Source organism: Lithobates pipiens, unplaced genomic scaffold, assembly GCF_037356315.1.
Source record: "Lithobates pipiens isolate NorthernLeopardFrog02 unplaced genomic scaffold, aLitPip1_a1.2 Scaffold_8, whole genome shotgun sequence".
In the NCBI taxonomy this organism is placed as follows: Eukaryota; Metazoa; Chordata; class Amphibia; order Anura; family Ranidae; genus Lithobates; species Lithobates pipiens.
This window is the reverse complement of record NW_027507903.1, coordinates 195,406,568-195,427,607: the sequence shown is the minus strand read 5'-3', so window position 1 is coordinate 195,427,607 and position 21,040 is coordinate 195,406,568. Positions and strand designations below refer to the sequence as shown.

At 42.0% G+C, this 21,040-nt stretch overlaps 1 protein-coding gene across 5 annotated transcripts in view; it reads left to right on the top strand.

The window, feature by feature from the left end:
• Positions 1-21,040, top strand: part of PLXNB2 (plexin B2) — a 342,174-nt gene that overhangs the window by 198,686 nt on the left and 122,448 nt on the right. For all 5 annotated transcript variants that reach the window (XM_077474007.1, XM_077474008.1, XM_077474006.1 and 2 more), the window contains 8 exons: positions 896-2,003; positions 4,541-4,735; positions 12,643-12,765; positions 14,815-14,915; positions 17,027-17,153; positions 19,335-19,488; positions 19,626-19,746; positions 19,831-19,930. In XM_077474007.1, the coding sequence (XP_077330133.1) occupies positions 896-2,003; positions 4,541-4,735; positions 12,643-12,765; positions 14,815-14,915; positions 17,027-17,153; positions 19,335-19,488; positions 19,626-19,746; positions 19,831-19,930 (2,029 nt within the window). The remainder of the gene's footprint in view (positions 1-895; positions 2,004-4,540; positions 4,736-12,642; positions 12,766-14,814; positions 14,916-17,026; positions 17,154-19,334; positions 19,489-19,625; positions 19,747-19,830; positions 19,931-21,040) is intronic.

Genomic DNA, 21,040 nt, shown 5'->3' with positions numbered 1-21,040 from the left:
GCTACTGGAAGGACAAATGACTGCCCCCCCCCCTCGGCTACCCTGCCACCCCCAGTAAAGTCTAGGACTAGTGGCAGTGATTAGAATAGTGGTGGGACTATTACGTTGGGACATCAGGGAAAGATTTAAAGAAGCTTATATGCAGTGAATGCTTAGCTTTCCATTTTGAGCAGATCACAGCCATGCTATATGTCTAAAATACTTTAAAAAGGCTACATATTCTCTGTAAGGAGCTTCAGCATTTAAGACTATAAACAGTATTATACAGCCAAAGCCTTTAGATCTGCAACAGTGTTTTAAAGTGGTTGTAAAGGAGAAAGGTGTTTTTTTTTTTTTTGTTTGTTTTTATGCATTCTATGCAATAAGATAAACCTTCAGTGTGCAGCAGCCCCCCCCAATACTTACCTGAGCCTCAGCTCTATCTAGCGATGTGGCATTGTCTCCCGCTGCTGTCAGCCAGTCAGTTAGCCAATCACGGGAGAAAAAAAATGGCACCAAACCGTGGCTCAGTGTCTGAATGGAGCTGTGGCTCGGGTGCCCCATAGCAAGCTGCTCTCTGGTGGGGCACTTAGTAGGAGGGAGGGGCCAGGAGCTCCAGCCAGGGACCTGAGAAGAGGAGGATCCGGGCTGTTAAAAAAAATAAAAAAAATACTTCACAGAGCAGGCAAGTATGACATGTTTGTTACTAAAAGACTTTAGTATCACTTTCATGAATGAATGTGTTTAGGCACCAGAAAGTTGTATTTTTGGCAATTTTTAAATGATAATGTTGAGGGCATATAAGTGCAAATTCTATGTGGAACCTATGGCTTGATAGGGCATGCTTGAACTCTTAAGTTGTGTAATCCTATTTCTGAAGTTTTCAGTGACTTTTTTTTTTTCTCTTCCCTTACAGGCTTTACCCAGAAATGGCGGAATGGATCCATGTTTTGTGCATTTTAATTTTTGTTGTACATTTGGCAAAACCAGAATCCTATATCACTTTTATGAGCGACACAGAACTGAACCACCTAACAGTTAATGAAAACACCGGTTTTGTTTACGTAGGAGCGGTTAATCATTTGTACCAGCTTACTGGGGGACTTGGGTTGCTTTTCAATGTCTCAACCGGACCAAAAAGCGATGACAAAAGATGTACACCTCCAATTGATCAAAACCAATGTCCAAGTGCTTCTCCTAGCAACAATTATAACAAGCTGCTTTTACTAGATGTGCCAAAAGAACGGATAGTTGTATGTGGAAGCCTATTCAAAGGAATTTGTTCTCTAAGAAAAATTCTCAATATCTCAGAAGAGATTTCTTATGATGACAGCAGAGGAGAGAAGTCTTTTGTTGCCAGCAATGATGAGAAGGTAGAAACTGTAGGACTAATAGCAGACATGCAAGATGATGGACCACGAGTTCTCTTCGTTGGGAAAGGCACAAGTCAGCATGACAATGGGATAATTATCAGCACACGAATACTTGATGAAATGGAGGATAAAGGCCCTTTTGAAACTGTCCATGATTCTGCTAACTTAAAATATGGCTCGGCCTCTGCCAACACACAGCAGTTCATCACTGTCTTTGAAGATCCCGATCGTGTCTATTTCATTTCCAGTCGGTTGGATAAAACCTTACATAAAAACCGCACGCTAATTACCCGATTGTGTAAATCGGATTCTTACTATTTTTCCTATGTTGAGATGGATCTTGGCTGCAGAGATGAGAACAACATTCCTTATAATATCTGCACTTCTGCTTTCCTTGCTAGTCCAGGACAGGAGCTGGCTGATATAAATGGCCTGTCCATTGAAAAGGATAAGGTTCTTTTTGGAGTTTTCACCACTTTTATCAATAATAGAGAGAGATCTGCTGTATGTATGTTTCCACTGAGTAAAATTAACGAGCAATTTGAAAAAAATCGTGAAGAATGTTACACCAGCTCTAAAGAATCTGTGAACGACGATGGCGAGAGCATATTTACAAAGCCGTTTGGTGATAAAATAGGTTGTGGAAAACAGGTACAGTAAGCTTTTATAATCTTTATGCACTGCAAACCTAAAAATGTCCCAGTATTAGAGCGCTTTATTTACAGAGACCTTGTCCTTTTTACCATTTCATTGTAAAGTGATGGTGTTTGCTGATAGCCATTTCACCAAAGAGTTGCAATCAACTATTTACACTATCATGCCGCTTTCACGCATTAAAATGACCTCTTCTATGTGGAAGTGCCCAGGCCTAAACATGTCTAATGGAGGGATCCCTTGTGTGAGCGCCAACACCAGAGTTTAGACAGGCTGGGATGCTGCCGCAGCAAGCAAACGTGGCTTGGTAAGAATAAAAGCCAGAGGGGCGGAGTGCTTTCTCCAGGCTCCGTCACGTTGCCTTGATAGGGCAAAGTGCCTGTCTTTTTTTTTTAAAGCCCAAATCAAACCTATACTTTTTCAGAGTAGAAATGGAGCCTCTGTCAAGTTTTGGTGTCTGTTTCTTTTCCCGGTCCTTGTGACCTCGTTCTTGTATGAGTGTGATGGGAACAAAAAAAAAATCACTTCTCTGGCATCATAGACAGGAAAATTGACACAACTTTTTGTTTACGCAAACTTCAGCTTGTATAAGGGAAGTGTGTACAGCAAACTTTTGAAATAATTTGCAAAGATTTTTGGGAAGCTTCAAGCAGCTTTGTTGAAGACTTTAAAGCACCATATTCCCATCAACCATTCTACAATTTGGGGAGGTTAAAGGATAAGTTCATCTTTTTAAAAATAAAGTGCACATCTTTTTGCATTTAGAAAAATATGCATTTATTTTTCTTTGTACTATGAGCCTGCAAAACATTGCACCCACAATTAGCGGGTGTCATGTAGGACTCCTGTAGACTTGTCAGTGTATCTGTCTGCTCGTACCTTTTGTAGGCAGGCAGATGCATTCTGACAGGAAGAATGAATGGACTACCAGAGGGCTCAGCAGTGTCATGGCAGTTAATTCATGGCAACAGTGTCATGGCAGTTAATTCATGGCAACAGTGTCATGGCAGTTAATTCGTGGCAGCAGTGTCGTGGCAGCAGTGTTGTGGCAGCTAATTGAAACTACAAGCCAACAGCCGCAAAGGCTGTCAGTACTTATAGCTTGCCATTCACAGAACTCTGTGAATGAATGACACTGCTGTATAGGCAGGGTCCACATCTTTTCTTTTTTTTTCTTTTTTTTTTTTTAAATGGTGACAGGAAGCAAGGGGAGAAGATTCCCCGCTTGCTGTCTTTACAGGGCACAGTGGCGACCCATACCCCCTGATCCATGCACCTTGCTCCTAATCTCCGTGCAGCAGCAGCCTCCTCTTCCTACCCCGGCTGCAGCAGAGCATCGCCACCTTGTCCTCCATGGCCATTGATTGCATGCTGTGTGTGTGTGTGATGCTAGTGTGAGTGGGGGTGTTTGTGTAGTGGCAGTGGTTTGCTCCGTTTTGATTGATCGTGGGGGGGGGGGGGGGTTGTTTGGTGCAAGTGAGGGGGCCAGGTCTGTTTAAGCCCCACCAAATAGAAAAATTTGAACATCCAGCTGCCACTGACAGGGGGCAAAGGGGGTGGTGGCTGCAGGAATGGGGACATGTTACACCCTAATAGGTGAAACATAACGTGTTCCCAATGGTGAGCTTATCCTTTAACGCATATGCAAGTGAGGGGAATTCCCATCTTTGATGGAAGCAAAATTAAAATGATTACACGTAATGTTTTATACCGTTTCAAGTACAGGCTACTTGTAGAGTCATTAGGGCTTTAAAATGGCAAGCTTTGTAGTTTTCTTGTTGTTTTTTGCTTATGATCTTAGGTTCCCAGTCTATTGGGAGACCCATGTCTCATGGCTGAGTGATCATGCTTGTTGTCAATAGGTAAGATGGACTTAAAGTGGTGGCTGCATATATATAAAAAATATATATTAAATCACTTTTGTGTTCTGTTTCCACTAACACTGTATCAGAACATTCTATACCTTGTGTAGCGCTTCCATTTAGTGTACATCTAAAGTTATATCTAAATTATACTATACGCCTATTTGTTCTGGACCTTGTAGGTATGTAGCTCACAGAAAATGGATGTGTAATTGGTCTTGTTTTACACAGTAATTGTAGACTAAAATTTAATTTTCAGCTTGCTACATGATATGCACTCTGGATGTAAATGCATTTATTGACAACCATGATTCACATATTCAAGTTGGTATTCTAATGGCATGTAAACCCTGGAATAGTGCTTACATGTTAACATATATAATTATGATTTTGCATAAGTTGTTGCACAGAAAGGCCGATGAGCTCTCAAATAGACAGTTCATAGAGGGAAATAAAGTGGATGCGCCAAAATGCCTCAATTTGTGATTAGGTCATGTAGACCAGGGATAGTTTGTCCTTTTACAAATAGTTTTTTTTTTTTTTAATGGACATGTGATACTTTTTTTGTAGTAATCTGTGAGATTTTTTTCCCACTGTTTAGAACCTCTAAGTGTGGAGTCCAGCTGTCTTAGAGCAAGCAGTGATTTATTCTATTTTTGGTCTTCTTTGCAGTCTTCACAAGCAAATGAGTCGGTGAAATATCCGTGTGGATCAGAACACTTGCCTTACCCACTACAGAGCAGAAATGGTGTTACTGGAAAAGCTGTGCTTGTGCGGGAGATTAACCCCTTTACCTCTATAGCAGTGTCTGTTGAGAATGAGCACACTATTATGTTCCTCGGTACAGCTGAAGGAAAACTGGTGAAGGTACCTAGCTTGTGAACTTGCTTTATCTATATTTTTAATGTACGCGGCTATGTCAGTGTATTGAATAAAGGTTTGCCTGCCATATCCATGTATTTTATGTTTTGTAATGCTTTTCTGTATGCTATGCCTATGCTTGTTGCTCTAGTGCAGATGTCTCCAAACTGCGGCCTGGGCCAGATGTGGCCCTTTGCTTGCCTTTATCCAGCCCTTAAGGCGTTATTCCTGCTACTGGCACCAACAGTAAACTGGCCCTTTTTTAAAAAGTTTGGAGACTGCTCTAGTGGTACTGCAGCTAATGCAAATGTGGGGGGAAAAAAATATATATTAGCTGAAGCTTTTTAGAATCAGATACATTTGATAAATATATACATTTCCTGGTCAAGCTTCGACGGGTAGGTTGTGTTTTAGCCACAAATAATTTTTCCACCAAGATTCCACCAAGGCTGGTAATACAATATCGTCCCCTCCCACTCCCATGTGAACATGAAGTATGCATGACAGATGCAGATTGGAACATGCACGATCTGGCTGCCAGATTGTTAATACCTGCAGAAACCTTTAGGCCGGGTTCACACCGCTGCGATGCGGGAACTCCGAATCCGCTGCGTTTTCCCGCATCGCACACCTCCCGCCGGCAGTTCACACTGCCCTATGCGGACGGCTGGGAGTGTCAATGTTATGTTAATGACACCCCCAGATCCGTCCGCATATCGCAGTGCGATCTGCCGACTCGCACAGGAATCGGATCGCATGGTGTGAACACCCATGCGATCCGATTCTGTTGCGGACCAAAAAAAGGTCCCGTGCGAGTTTGCTGCGGGAGCGCTGCGAATTCAGCCATACTATCTGTATGGCTGAACTCGCATCGCTACGGAGATCGGATGTGATTTGCGGTGCGAATCACATCCGGATCTCCCCCCGCAGCAGTGTGAACCCAGCCTTAAGGTGACCTTCAAAAGAGGAGTATGGCCAAAGTTTTAAGGTTTTTTGGGAGTACATTTATTTTTGTCTTGTCTTGTGATCCAGAGTCAGCTGATGGCGGGCTACTGCCTGCTATCAGCTGACGGGGCAGAGCTGCGCCAGGCTTGGGAAGGGTCCTAACAATTTTGTCAGGCTCCTGCCTACTGACAAAGGACAGCTGGCTCTGCCTTTCAGCACATGGCTGAGAGCCAGAGTCAGCTACATCCACCCCCTCCACAGTCCAGTAGTCGCTTCTCTCTGTTTGGAGCAGACTGAGCAATTGGCAATTACGTGAACACCAATTTCTTGGACTAAGAGCCAACGTGGGACAGCTGCAGCATCACATATACTGTTGCATAAAGGTGAGTATGTTTATATCAAGGATCACTTGTGATAATTGAGCTATTCCAGATTTTTAGTCCCTTTGTTGGAAAATCTCCCTGGGAGCTGTGATGACTCTTCCCTGTAGTAAAGTAAAGAATGAAATTACATCTCAGGTTTCATATCTGCCTTTCTTGGTCACTCTTATGCCGCGTACACACGATCGAATTGTCCGTTGTACTTAGTCCGCCGAAACGCATTTCACCGGACAATCCGATCGCGTGTGGGCTTCAGCGGACTTTCTCAGCGTAAAGTCCGGCAGACTTAAAAAGTAGTTTTGCAGTCAAATCTTTCCGCCGGACTTGGGTTTTCAGCGGACAATACGTTCGGGAGTATGCTAGTCCGGCGGACTAAGAATGACGCATGCTCAGAAGCAAGTACAAGAAGGAAGCTATTGGCTACTGGTTATTGAACTTCCTTTTTCTAGTCCCGTCGTACGTGCTGTATGTCATCGAGCTAGCAAACGCCGGACTTTCTGTGTGTCCGTGTGTGGCCAAGTCAGTTCGGTAGAAAGTCCGTCGGACTATCCGCTGGACTAAGTACGCCGGACAATTCGATCGTGTGTACGTGGCATTAGGACCCATTTAGGTTATTGCTGTATGGGAATGCATGGTTTACCATGCATGCTGCAGTGCTGGTAATTTTTTTATGGCACCTTCCCACTGCCATAGTAGCAGGCAAAGCTCCTGCACTGCCATGCACCCCAAAAAACCTGGCTTGTGCTGCTATTGAACAAAAGTTATGTTTGTGTGTTAAAATGCATTGTCAACCTGTTTAGAATGAATAAACGGTCTTAAAATAATGCACTTTAAAGCATGTAATGCATTTTTTACTCTGTGCATAGTGTAAGCCTTTGTGCCATAGCCATAGTGTAAAAGTTTGGTTGGAGAAACTTTTTTCAGTGTAATCTGTAGCATCTGAATGTCATTGTTTATGCCCAAGAACCAGAAGTAACGTTCAAAGTCATTCCGGTCCTCCAAGTGCATAGAGACGAGTGGGGGCCATCCAGCCCTTACCCGACTTCCTGCCCAGTATGTGGCCACATCCGATTGCTTCTGGGCTTGCCGACAGCATTATGTGCGTCTCGACTCCCTGACGTACCCTGCCTCCAAGATTCCACTCTCCAGGAGTTGTAATTTCCTCTGTGCTCTTTCCTTGAGCCCGGTCTTCAACTCTCGGAATGCAACAGCGACCGTCCGGCCGTCGCAACTGTGCCCCCAGGCCCCACCCTGACTTCCTAGAGAAGGGAAAAAAATGGTTGTTTTGAACATCATTTAGGGCGGCCTGGGTGGGGAATTACCAATCCGGCCCCCAGCCCACCCTGCCCTTGCCTGTTTGTGTCTACCATCTCTCATAATTGCTGTTCCCTGACTTTCATGTGTGGCCCGTGGGTGATGCGTAGGACCGCATTTGAAGCCCCTCATGTCAGGAATGTTGACCACCATTGCACTGTTATATAAACAACATCCTATTATAATGACTATTAATACATAATCACTATATTTACAATGATAAAGAATATTTATAAGCTATTGAAGCGCAGTGCTATCACCCTAAAAAAAAAAGACCAAAAAAATTAAATATCACCATATAAATAACTTGCGTACAAAACCACTCTCCACACAAACTTTACAAATCGTTCTAATACAATAGCGACCTAAAGGATACGTTCACCCTCCAAACCAAAAAAGCACATTTTTGCAGGTAAAAAATTTTTTTTTTCCATTAAACATTTATAAACAAAATTGCATAGAATGAAACAGTCCTCACGCTTTATATATAAACATGAAGTGAAAGCAATCCACACAGATGTGACAAAATGTGCTTCAGTTCAAATCCACTACGTGTTTTCTTTATGTGATATCACTTAATATCTTGTGCAACACACCACTCAATTTGCGAAGTGGCGATAGGTGTGCACTCACTCGGCCTGTTGGTCTTCTTGGTTATAGGAGGTCTTTAAATTCCCCAAGGCAGTGATAGTGAACCTTTCGGAACCCCAGATGTTTTGGAACTACATTTCCCATGATGCTCAACACTGCAGAGTGCAAGGCCTAGTGCTCACTGTATATTTTTATTAAAAATCTTAAAAATTCCAATGCACTTACATCAGTTGAGAATAGAATCCGCCTGTGACTCTGTAGTTTATGTAGCATTAACCCAGAGAGGATGGGGATATGCCGCCTATGTTCTTGCAGTAAGCCACCAGGACCAGCACCCGTTATGAAGTCTACATTAATGTAATGTGTAAGGAGGAGTCTTTGCATTGACATCATGCTGTACAGAGGGGTGCTGGTCCCAGTGGTTTACTGCAGGAGCATGGGTGGCATATCATTCCCCTTTCTGGGTTTATGCCACTCTAGCAGTGGCTAGAGACAGGTGGTTTCTATTCTCATTTGATGTAGAGGTGTGTTTTAGGATTTGTAATACAATATACAATGAGCACTTGGCATGTGTGTGTTTTTTTTTTTTTTCTCGTTCAATATATTTTTATTATTTTCACATGACAATAAAAGCATTTACACATCAGGATAGCAAAGATATAATCATCTGTCTTAGCGATGCTCGAAGTAGGAACATTAACAAAAAGGCATCAAAGATAAATAACATAGGTCTAATGGAGATTGAGGACATTCATTGTAAAGGTACAGTACCTGCTGTGAGTTAGGTAAGACACATTATGCGAGAGTTGTTTGGTATTGAAGAATATTTGCAAATATGTCACAGGGCAAAATGATTGGTATCCATATGATGGGAGAAGCGTCGCCTAATCCTAGGATGGCATGGATTCCTATGGGCTCCTCCTATATTGAAACTCCTCCTGCAGTGCTTTTGGTTACTTTAGGTGTGTGCCTAACTGCCTATGTGATCTCCAGTGCATGTCCTTGCCCCCATTCTATTTGAATCATATAATACTCTACTGACAAACAATATTAACTAATGTTCATTTAAGCAATATGCCTAAAAAACAAAAAAAAAAAAAAAAAAATCAAAGCTCTTATTAACTGATGAAAAGACTGAATAAATATGAATAAAAAAAAAACATTAATAATATAATAGTGCCTCCACACCATTCAGTGATCTCCATTGATAGTGTTTGAAATAGTGAAGCATATTTGTGTTCACTCTCCCCTTCACCATTCGAACTTAAAGTAGAAATATAGGCAAAAATCCGTTTTTCATTTTGGATAGCGTTAGGAATGGATATAACCCGTTAGCTTAAAAAAAAAAAAAAAAGATATGTCTCTCACATTGGGGAGACTTACCTTAATTTCCTCTCTCATAGCCAAAACAGGAAGTAAGGTCACCAGGTTTAGTGTCTCCATTGGAAGATTTCCCCTCTATTACTGTTCTGGGACAACCCAAAATGTGGGATTTTCTTTTACTTTCACTTCTGATGACTGTATTATGTTAATGTTATAAATATGTAATATTATAAAATGTCTTAGACCCCTTTCACACCACACTGCCCGTTGCGTCGGTGGTAAAACGCCGCTATTTTTTAGCGGCGTTTTACTGCCGGATTCGGCCGCTAGTGGGGGCGTTTTACCCCCCGCTAGCGGCCGCAAAAGGGTTAAAACCGCCGGCAATACGCCGCAATATTGGCGTTTTGCCGGCGGCATTACAGCGCTGCCCCATTGATTTCAATGGGGAGCAGTGGTGGAGGAGCGGTAAACACACCGTTCCTTCACCGCTCCAAAGAAGCTGCTGGCAGGACTTTTTTCTGACGTCCTGCCAGCGCACCGCTGTAGTGTGAAAGCCCTCTGGGCTTTCACACTACAAACAATGGTGCAGCTTCTTTAGGGCGGATTGCAGGCGCTATTTCTAACGCTATAGCGCCTGCAAAACGCCGTGGTGTGAAAGGGGTGTTAGTGTGTTTGCCAGTGGCGGCTGGTGAAGTTTTTGGATGGGGGGGCGCCAGACCCCGCCCATCATGACCCCGCCCATCATTTTGACCCCTCCCACTTCTCATAAAACACGCCCCTTATGTAATCTGAAAAAAAAATTGACGTGGGTTCCCCCTCCGAGAGCATACCAGGCCCTTAGGTCTGGTATGGATTCCAAGGGGAACCCCCTACGCCGAAAAAACGGCGTGGGGGTCCCCCCCAGATCCACACCAGACCCTTATCCGAGCACGCTACCCGGCCGGCCAGGAAAGTGGGTGGGGACGAGCGGGCGCCCCCCCCTACTGAGCCGTACCAGGCCGCGTGCCCTCAACATGGGGGGGGTGCCTTGGGGGAGGGGGGGCGTGCGGCCCCCCCACCCCAAAGCACCTTGTCCCCATGTTGATGAGGACAAGGGCCTCTTCCCGACAACCCTGGCCGTTGGTTGTCGGGGTCTGCGGGCGGGGGGCTTATCGGAATCCGGGAGCCCCCTTTAATAAGGGGGCCCCGGATACCGGCCCCCCACCCTATGTGAAGGAGTATGGGGTACAATGTACCCCTACCCATTCACCTGTGAAAAAAAGTACAAAAAAAAAAACACAACACAGGGTTAAAATATTTTATTGCACAGCTCCGGGGGTCTTCCGTCTTCGGGGGTCTTCTCGCCGGACTCCTCCGCTATCTTCTTGTAGCTCTTTTGCTAGTGGAGGAGTCCGGCTTTCTTCCTCGCCGCCGGCCTCTTCTCCCGACTTCGGGGGTCTTGTCCCCCTCTTCGGTTCTTCTGCCGGGCCACCGCGCCTTCTTATAGCTCTTTTAGAGGCGGTGGCCCGGTCTTCTGCCGCCACCCGTTCTTCTTCTTCTTCTTCTTCTTCTCCTTCTCCTTCTCCTTCTCCTTCTCCTTCTCCAGGAGATGTTGCCTCGACGATCTCCCTGGCCGGAATGCCAGGGACGCGCTGCGCTGCCACTTATATAGGGACAATGGGGCGGTGTCACATGGGTTGGTCACATGGGTTGATGTCGGTTACTTTTTTTTTTTTTTTACACCTAGGGAGAGGGGGGGGCGGCGCCCGGGCGCCCCCTATGGGCGGGCCGCCACTGGTGTTTGCCCCTAAAACTAGGGTAAGGGTGGCCATACAGTATACAATTTTCTTTTGATTTACCTTCAACTATGTAGTGCACGGGCCTGCCTGACTACATACAATGTGTTTAGGTTTGTTGAAAGTTGTACAAGACAATTTTACCGGCCTAAGGAGATTAAAGCCTTTAGAGAAGTACTCCCTTCTGGACTCTGGTGCCTGATTAATGGTCACCAATGTCTCAGTGAACCGCAGTCAAAATTGTGTAGACACATGTATATTTTTTTTAATCAGTTACTGTTTCCTATGTGTGATATTGTGTATGGATTATTGTTCTCTGTCGCTATCATATAGTATACGTCTGGATCCATTAATTTTGTAAGCTGTGAGATAAATACTCAGAGGACTGTGCCTAAAATGCAATAAGTTGTTATTTATCTTGCATTAGATTTCTTTGAGGTCCCTGAGGGAGAAAGTGAAAACAATAATTATGCAGATATTCCTTTCATCCCACACACTGCACAATGCTCCTGTGTGCTAAGTTCTAAACATAGAATACTGTTGGCAGAGTGTGCGGTATGCAGCTTATAGCCATCTTTATGCCAGAAACACTGGGGTATTAGGTCAATCAGTGACAAGTTCTTTTACAGGAACCTATCCACAATGTATATGACAAGACACTGGGATTTTTTATTCAACTATACTCTTTGCAGTATGTTTGTACTACCGCCATTTAATAATGGCTGTATAGCTGTTGTCTTCTAAATTAAACCTTCACACTACCTTAAAGTATATGTCAAGCCAGAAACTTTTTTCTAGTTTTGGATAGAGCCTGGAGGATTAGAACTCCCTTCATGTTTCTAATGTTATCCAGGGCTCCGTTAGAGAGAGTTCTCTCCACTTCCTGTTGGCATTTAGGGGAATTTATTCTAACTGAAGCAACTAGTAGATGTGTATGGCATCAGCTTCTGTCTTTCATTTTCAAAGCTTAATTGAACAAGCTGAGGCTAGAAGTTGATTAGTCGCCATGCTCAAATGTTCCAAATTCTGTCTGCTCCAGTCATGTAAATGCCCCAATGGTTCATCAGACAAGACGTTTCTGTTGAGTTTCCCTCATTTCTTCTCTGATACCACTTTTTCAGCAGGACAAAAAAAAGATGGTCTAATCCATCTTTAGGATAAAAACCAATAGATGGTGTTGCGCTGAGTGATAGAAATAGCAATAATATATAAGAAGTACTGGAAAAATCAAAGTGGTTACAGAATGTAAACACATATGAAATAAAGTCCTAAATGCTAACCTGACCATACTGAAAGCAACCACTATAAAATATGCTCTTGCTGCAACTAGTACCCTTATCCCTGTAGTTACAGGCAGAGTGGAAATATTTTTCTCTTTAATCTTATCTGTCTTTACTCTATCCATAACCAAGTCTGGGTGGACATAGAGTTTCATGATTAAAATGGCGAGTTCTCTCTGTTTGAAATTACTTTCATGGTTCAGAATATCCTAAATTGATGACGATTGGGATCATATTGCTGAGGCAATCATTTCACTTGTTTGTTGTTCTTGACCCAACTTTTGTTTCTTTTTTTTTTTTTGTAGGCTTATCTAGGGATCTCTGCAAATGAGTACAGGACAGTGCCCTTTCCTACCACAAGTAGCGTGAAGAATGGAATGGTTTTTGATGCTGCCAAGGAACATCTTTATGTAATGACCAAAAAAAAGGTATGTGGTCAACCGATTGTCCTTCTTTTGGGTCATTCAGGTAAAGTGGAACCCTATCCCAAACTGTTTTTAAAGGAACCCTATGCTTAGAGAGGTAAAGGAGCTGCCATTGCAGTGGCTAAGGGCAAATTCATAAAGCAGTGGTATGGAGCATACTATTGCTTTTAAAGAAAAATCCTTCACAGTATTGTGCTTTACAAATGTTCTTTCAATTTCACTTGTGGAACGACATAAACAATGACCCATTCATATTATTGAATGGGAAAAAGTGTCACTTGTCACATAACTTCAACACACATGTGACAGGGCGCTCCTCCTATCCGAGAGTGTTCCCAGCAGCGTTCTGCAGAGAACACGCAAAACAAAACTGACATTTGTGTAAGGAGTATTTACTGCAATGTCCTGTAGAGATTGATATCCACTCACTATCATATTATAAATATGGCCCTAATTGTCTGTCTCTGGCTTCCTTCTTTGCCATTTCTATGCTTGTTTTAGGTCAGTATCTCAATATTGGAGTCAAGTCAGAACTCCTGATCTGTCTACTTATTATGGATCATTCTTAAACATTAAAAAAAAAAAGGTTAAAGCGGAGCCCCACCCAAAAGAAAAAGCTCTGCTTGTCTGCCTCCCCCTATCCCCTCTGCTGCCACATTGGGCACCTTTTGGGGGGGTTTATAGTGAGAGCGGGTACCTTTCAAAACCACAGCCATGGAAAAACTCTGACTTTCCTACCCCCCCTCCCCCCCCCCCCCCCCCCCACCGCAGGCCCAATCAGGGAGACAGGTGGGTGTCCTAATAAAAGTCAGCAGCTACAGTATTTGTAGTTGCTGAATTTTTTACATTTTTTTCTGCAGAAGCCTGGAGCTCCTCTTTAAAGCCATTGGATCGCCATGAGAGCCAGACAACTGGCCAGGAATGGCTCAAAGGGGGGTATTGTGTTGGTAGTAAAAGACGGGGAGCGAAGTGCCAACACTCAAATGACTTATGATAAAAGACATATGAAATATACACTGTTATATCAAGACCATTCACAGTGTAATATCAGTCTGTAGCCTCTTTGGGCACATTAAAGCATACAGAGTGCAGTGGTCAGAAGTATGCAACAATGCCCCTTACAGTGCAAAAATCTATTCTATAATTGGTATTAGTGGGCATAAAAATAAAACTATACTGGCAAACATTTGAAAAGAATTAGGAGTGAAAGTATTGAGAAGAAAAATTAGTTGCTTTTTCTGGGAAGCCTAAGTTGTAAGCAAGGTCAATAAAGTGGGTTATGCTTCTCATGATATGGCTTCTATTGTGCCACTTTTTCCCCCCTTTTGTTTCGCTGTAGATTAAACAAAATAGAGCCTGGGGGTACACAAGAAATTCTGGTGTAGGTGCCAGTAGTGATAACCAGCATGTGTCAGGGCCAGTATGACGACTCCCAGAAAGCATCGTAGCAAGCAACAATAGCCTCTATGATCATTTATCTGTGGGGCAGGAGATCACTGCATCCAACAGAGGGGCAATGGCAACACTTGCAGGCAGTATGCTTGAACACATAGGGGTTGATTTACTAAAACTGGAGAGTGCAAAATCTGGTGTAGCTGTGCAAGGCAGCAAATCAGCTTCTAACTTCAGCTTCTTCAATTAAGCTTTGACCAAAAAAGCTCTTTGGTTGCTATACAAATCTGCACCACATTTTGCACTTTTCACTTATAGTAAAGCAACCCCATAGCTTTCCTTTTCTTATTTCTTCATTTTTTTTTTTTTTTATAGGTGCTATGGGGTTGCTGCCCCTGCAAATAGCATTTTAGAACGAGAGTTTACTCATTACATACTCCATATTTTCTTGAAAGAGATGTTTTTTTTTTATTATTACCGTTTTTGTCCTCCTCTTGTTTATATATAATTACTACTGTAGAAAACAGCAATAGAAATGTGAATGAGATTTTTAATCTTTCCCATTAAGCTTCAGAAACGCAATCGTATTCAAAATCTAAGCACATGTCTTTGGAATCTATAGACAAGATTTATTAAGTGCTTTATTTTTTTTATACATAGGTGCATCGTGTTCCTGTTCAGGAATGTGAACGGCATTTAGACTGCAATGAATGTATTCAGGCCAGAGATCCCTACTGTGGATGGTGTGTCGTAGAAGGAAAGTACGTAAGATTGTTTAAACTCCTTAAATGAGATTCATTTACATTGGAAAAAATAATTATTTGATCCCCTGCATGTTTTCTGAGTTTTCCTACTTACAAAGAAATGAAGCGTCAATAATTATCATAGGTGTATTTTAAATGATACAGACAGAATATCAGCCAAAAATCCAGAAAAAACACATGAACAAATGTTATAAACGGAGTTGCAGTTCAGTGAGTAAAAAAAGTATTTGCTCCTCATGCAAACCATGACTTGGTACTTGGTGGAGAAACCCTTATTGGCAAGCATAGAGGTAAGACGACGTAGTTGGTTGCCAGGTTTGCACACATCTCAGGAGGGATTTTGATCCACTCTTTTTTACAGATCTTCTTTAAATCCTTAAGGTTTCCTGGCTGTTGCTTGGCAACTTGAAGTTTCAGCTCCCTTCATAAATTTTCTATAGGATTAAGGTCTGGAGACTGGCTAGGCCTATATGTGCTTCTTCTTAAGCCACTCCTTTGTTGCCTTGGCGCTATGTTTTGGCCCACAATAGTGTAAAAGTCGGTCTGTACCTTTAGCAGAGAACCTGCCCCAAAGCATAATGTTTCCACCTCCGTGCTTGATTGTAGGGTTAAATGTCTTAGAGTCATGGTCTTTACATTTGCATTTTTCTTCCTCCAAACAAGGCTAGTTAAGTTAAAGGATAACTAAACCTGTGTTTAAAAAACAAAAAAATGAACAAACGTGGTACTTACCTCCTATGTGCAGTTGGTTTTGCACAGAGTGGCCCCAATTCTCCGCTTCCCAAGTTCCCCGTTGGAGAAGAGCTCTCCTTCTGGGCACTCATGCGGGCGTGCCCCTGTGTCCTGCTGCTGCATCTATTGACACAGACAGCAGAACTCGGCTCTGCCCCCCTTCTCCCGCATCATTGGATTCGATTGACAGCAGCAGGAGCCAATGGTATCAATCTGTCCAATGAGAGGGCCTGAGACACAAGCTGAAGCTGGTGTGCTTGTCCCTGTCGCAGGAAAGACCAGGCTCGGGTAAGTAAAATAGGTCTGCTGCACTAAAGGTTTTTTTTACCTTAATGCATAGAATGCATTAAGGTGAAAAATATTGAGGGTTTATTAACTTTAATGCCAGAGTGCTCAATTTTGGTCTCCTCTGACCGCAGCACTTTCTCCCAATACTTCTTTGAATCATTTAGATGTTCATTGGCAAAGTTCAGATGGGCCTGTACATGTGCCTTTGAGGAGGAGGCCCTTGCATGTGCTGCAGGATTAAAATAAATGGCAGCGTATTGTGTTACCAATGGTTTGTTTGGTGACTGATCTCAACTGCCTTAAGATCATTCACAAGCGCCTTCCGTGTTTAACCTGCATGGAGCTCCAGACCGAGGGCGATTTGGTTATTTTGTATTTCTTCCATTTGTGAACATTTGTCTCCTTCTCACCAAGCTTCTTGTTGATGGTCTTGAAGTCCATTCCAGCCTTGTGCAGGTCTACAATGTTGTAAACGTCCTTTGACAGCTCTTTGGTCTTGCCCATTGATGGTAAGGTTTGAATGGAAGGAAGAGATTCTGTGGACATGTATCTTTTACACACATAATGAGTTACTGTTGGAAGCACCTACTAAAATTGACAGGACTAATCTGTGTACCACATGAGCACATACTGTAGCTGTAGTCTGTGGGAGCCAGAATTATTGTGGTTGGTGGGGGGATCAAATACTTATTTTACTCATTGAACTGCAACTCAATTTATAACATTAGTTTTTTTTTTTCTGGAATTTTGGTTGAAATTCTGTCTCTATTATTTAAAATACACCTTTGATAACAATTATAGACCCTTAATTTCTTTGTAAGTGGGAAAACTTATAAATTCTGAAGGGGATCAAATATTTTCCACACTGTATGTAACTTCAATGTAGACAAATGCAAGCTGCAGGAAGAAAGATGGGATCTTGTTGCTTCTAATCCTTGCCTTTTAATTTGATGTTTATTAAAACAAACTGCTTGTTGGTGTGTGCAAATGCTTGTGACCATACTGTACAGTAATGATTATATTGCATTATTACTGTTGTTATTAAAATAGTTACCATTTTCTGTTTCGTGCTGTTCAACTATTTTCAGATGTTTAAGAAAGGCGGATTGTGCGCGAGCTAATGATCCAAACCATTGGCTCTGGAGTCCTGGAGGTGTTTGTATGAAAATTGAAAGTGCCAGCCCAAGTAATATGAGTATTAATGAACTTGTTGATGTAAGTATGTTGTCATGATTTCCCAATTCTTGCCATACTATAGGCACCAAAGTTTGTTTCCATAGAGTCTTGCTTCTAAAGATGCACTTTAGCATTATTAAAGCAAAAGTACAGAAACTTTGTTTTAGGAAAACAGAACATTTGTCTAAAACAGAACAAAATATACTTTTGTGCTAAGCATGTATTGCACAATGGCGTTCGTTTAATAATTTCTTTGTGTATATTCCTGTTTCTTAGTGAAAATTAATGAAACTGCTCCAAAATATTCCTCTTTCTAACCATTGAGACCACTAAGCAACTTTTTCACTCCCTTATCTCTCGGCTTGACTATTGCAACTCCCTCCTCATTGGCCCACCTCTCTGCAAGCTATCCCCTCTTCAGTCTATCATGAATGCCACTGCCAGGCTCATCCACCTTACCAACCGTTGAGTGTCCACCACTCCGAGCACAAAGCCTGGCAGGTCAGGAAAGGGTGTGGGGACAAACGAACCCCCCCCCCTCCTGAACCATACCAGGCAGCATGCCCTCAACATGGGGGGGGGGGTGCTTTGAGAAAGGGGGGGCCTTGTACCCCTACCCATTCACCTAAAAATAAGTGTCAAAAATAAATCGCAGTACAAAGGTTTTTAAAGTAATTTATTAAGGCAGCTCCAGCATCGCTTCTGATTTCTCCGCTGATGTCTTCTAGCCCTTCCTGTTTTTTTTCCCTCTTTCCATTGTCTTCTGCCTCTGCCGGGTTGTCTCGCTCCTTTGCCAGGTCTTTTCCCACTGTTCTTCCGATGTTGACTCAACGCTCTCTCCCACTCTAATGCTGGGTGTGTGATGTGCCACTACTTACATTGGCATGGGGTGAGCTCACAGGCTGACGTCACCCGAAGGCCCTTCCCTTATCATGTCACCGCCCCCCTGCCCCAAAGCACCACTCGCCATGTTGAGGGCATGCGCCTGGTACTGTTCAGGAGGGGGAACCCATGTCGTCGTGTTTTTTTTTTTTTTTTATTTGGTGTGGTGTCGGATCAGTTAAGACCGCAATCTGACTTTGATCCGACTTCAGTGATATTCAATGGGCTGAAGTAGGATCAAAGTCGGACCAAATTAGTGCAGGGAGCATTTTCAAAGTTGGATTGACTGTGTCGGACCAGTTAAGATGGCTCTCATAGGTTTCCCTATGAGAGCCATCGTAACTGGACCGACACAAGTTGATTATCACATGTCATGCGACATGAGCTCCCAATATCCGAGCGCTTTTCTTACCAGTATGAACCCAGCCTTATACTGAGATTACATTACATAGGTGGACTCTAATTATTAATTGGGTGACTTTTGAAGGCAATTTTTTACACTAGATTTTAGTTATGGGGTTTAGAGTAAAGGGGGCTGAATACAAATGCATGCTATACTTTTCAGATATTTGTAAACATTTTGAAAACCTTTTATCATTTTGCTTTCACTTCACAATTATGTGCCACTTTGTGTTGGTCTATCACATAAAATCACCAATAAAATACATTTACGTTTTTGGTTGTAACATAACAAACTGTGAAAAATGTCAAGGGGTATGAATATTTTTAAAGGCACTGTATCCTTTATGGAGCAAAGCAATATTTACTTTTCTTTTAATGTTACTTGGGATAAAAAAAGTTTAATTTCTTTTTTTTCTTTTTTTTTCTGACAATTATTGTTTAGCAAAAGATTACATTTTCTATGCAATCTATAAAATAAAATATATTAAAATATATTAATAAGGAAAATTGTATTTTTTTTTTTTCTGTTTTGACCAGTGTTCATTTTATAAAAAAAAAAAGTATATATTTTATTTAATATATACTGTTTAAAGGGTTGTTGAAATGTTTTGGGTACAAAGCATGTTAACGTTATTTGCAAATATGGGGTGGGGGGGGGGGGACTTTTATTTTTTTCTAATTATGCACAATATAATGAAACGTGCAGACTGTCTGCAAGTATCATTTTACATACAGCAGCTACATTATGAGTCACTCTGCTGTGTAATACAAAGCAATTCCTGAATGTAATTTTGAAAGGCGGTAATAGTGACAGGGAGAGAGAAGCTAAACATGAGAAGTGCTTGCTAAAAACGTTGTCGCTTTATTGTTCAAAATCCTCAAGTTTAAAATTTTATGACTGTCAGCAGAGCAAATGCTAATTAATTGTCTATCCAGGTTAAATTAACTGTGGTGCCACCAATAAACCTCCATGAGGGTGATAAGCTTATATGTGATTTTGGAGGAAATGTTCAGCCAGCCATATTGGATGAGGATGGAAGCATTTCATGTCCACGTCTACAAACGGTTCCATCTACAAAACGTGGACAAGGTAATGTTGACTGAAGAATTTGAAATACATTTTTGTTTTTTTTGTTTTTTTGCTCGAGAATTTCAAAAAGTTAAAAACATACATTTAAGTAACTTGTCCTAAAATCTTTTTTAAATTGAATATTTGTTTTGTTACAGATTTTGTGGATGTTGCTATTACTCTTCACTTTAGAAAAGACGACAATATCGTGTTCTTTGCAAATTATTCCTATCAGTTATATAACTGTAAAGAATCAGCTTACATCTCTGAAAATGTGCCGTGAGTCATTTTGATTTATGTAGCCAAAATCAGATTGCTTTCTGCCTAGAATTTGATTTACATGGCGTATTTCTTGATTTTCAGGTGCAGTTCTTGTGTGAATGCCGAGTGGAAATGTCATTGGGACGTAGGCTTACATCAGTGTGTTGACTTTCTAGGTTCTAATCAAGACACCATCAATATGGTAAGACTTTAAACGAATAGTATGCCAGGGATGTCTCAACAGAATGTGGGGTTCTAGGCTAATGTCACATATGGGGCCTAAGATACATGCAATGAATTGCTGGCGAACCTTTTGGCAACATGCTAATCAAAAAACATAACAATGCCCCAAAGTACTACAAGACCAAAATGGTTCCTGTCCACACATTGCCTTGGCAAATAGTGAGCTCCTCTTGGTAAAAACAGCTTCAGCTTGATCTCCTACCTACATGATAACCTCCCTTTAACATTTTTCGCCCAAAGTAGTAGAAAATCATTCCTGCCAATCAGCAGTATACCATAGAAATGTCAACCGAATGGCAAGGTTTACAGGGGTAAAAGTATATAGTGATTCTTTGTATGGTTTCATGGTGGGGATGACTTCAACATAATCACACCTGGCATAGCCAGCAGTATGACATTTAAATTTAATAATACTAATTTTATCATGCTGGCAGATCATTGTGGAAAGAGCTCATTCAAGCAAGTAACCCTATACAGTATATACCCTTCCTTCTCATGCAGCTCCATAGTCAAACTTCCCCATAATGAAATTCTGAGGTTGTTTTACTAAGAGCCGGTTCACACTGGGATGACTTGTCAGGTGACTTAGCCGCTTGACAAGTCGCGTTCTGTTCTGTACAATGGAATCGTTCTAATAGGAGTGACTCAAGTCGCTCCTACTTAGAAAAAGGTTCCTGCACTACTTTGGGGGCGACATGCATTGACTTCTATATAGAAGTTGTTTTGAACGTTGCCGCTGCTGTCGTGTGCAGGTCGCCTGAGGCAGTCGCACTGCAAGTCGTGCTGCCTCAGTGTGAACTGCCTCTAAAGGTAAATATACTGTGCACTTATTCTAGATCTGAGGGGAAGCTTTGCTAATTTCTATCATCCTATCATGTGCAGTGCAAACACATATGCTGTGGTTTTTTTTCTTCTTTTTTTTTTCCTTGCATGTGATGAAGTATTCTTTGCAAAGTAAAGCTTTTACTAAACTCTGGAGCAAGTGCTCTTGCAATGCATAGTATATTTGCCTTTAGTAAATCAACCTCTCTGTAGATCTACATTCCCCCCCCCCTTGCAGCCATCTACC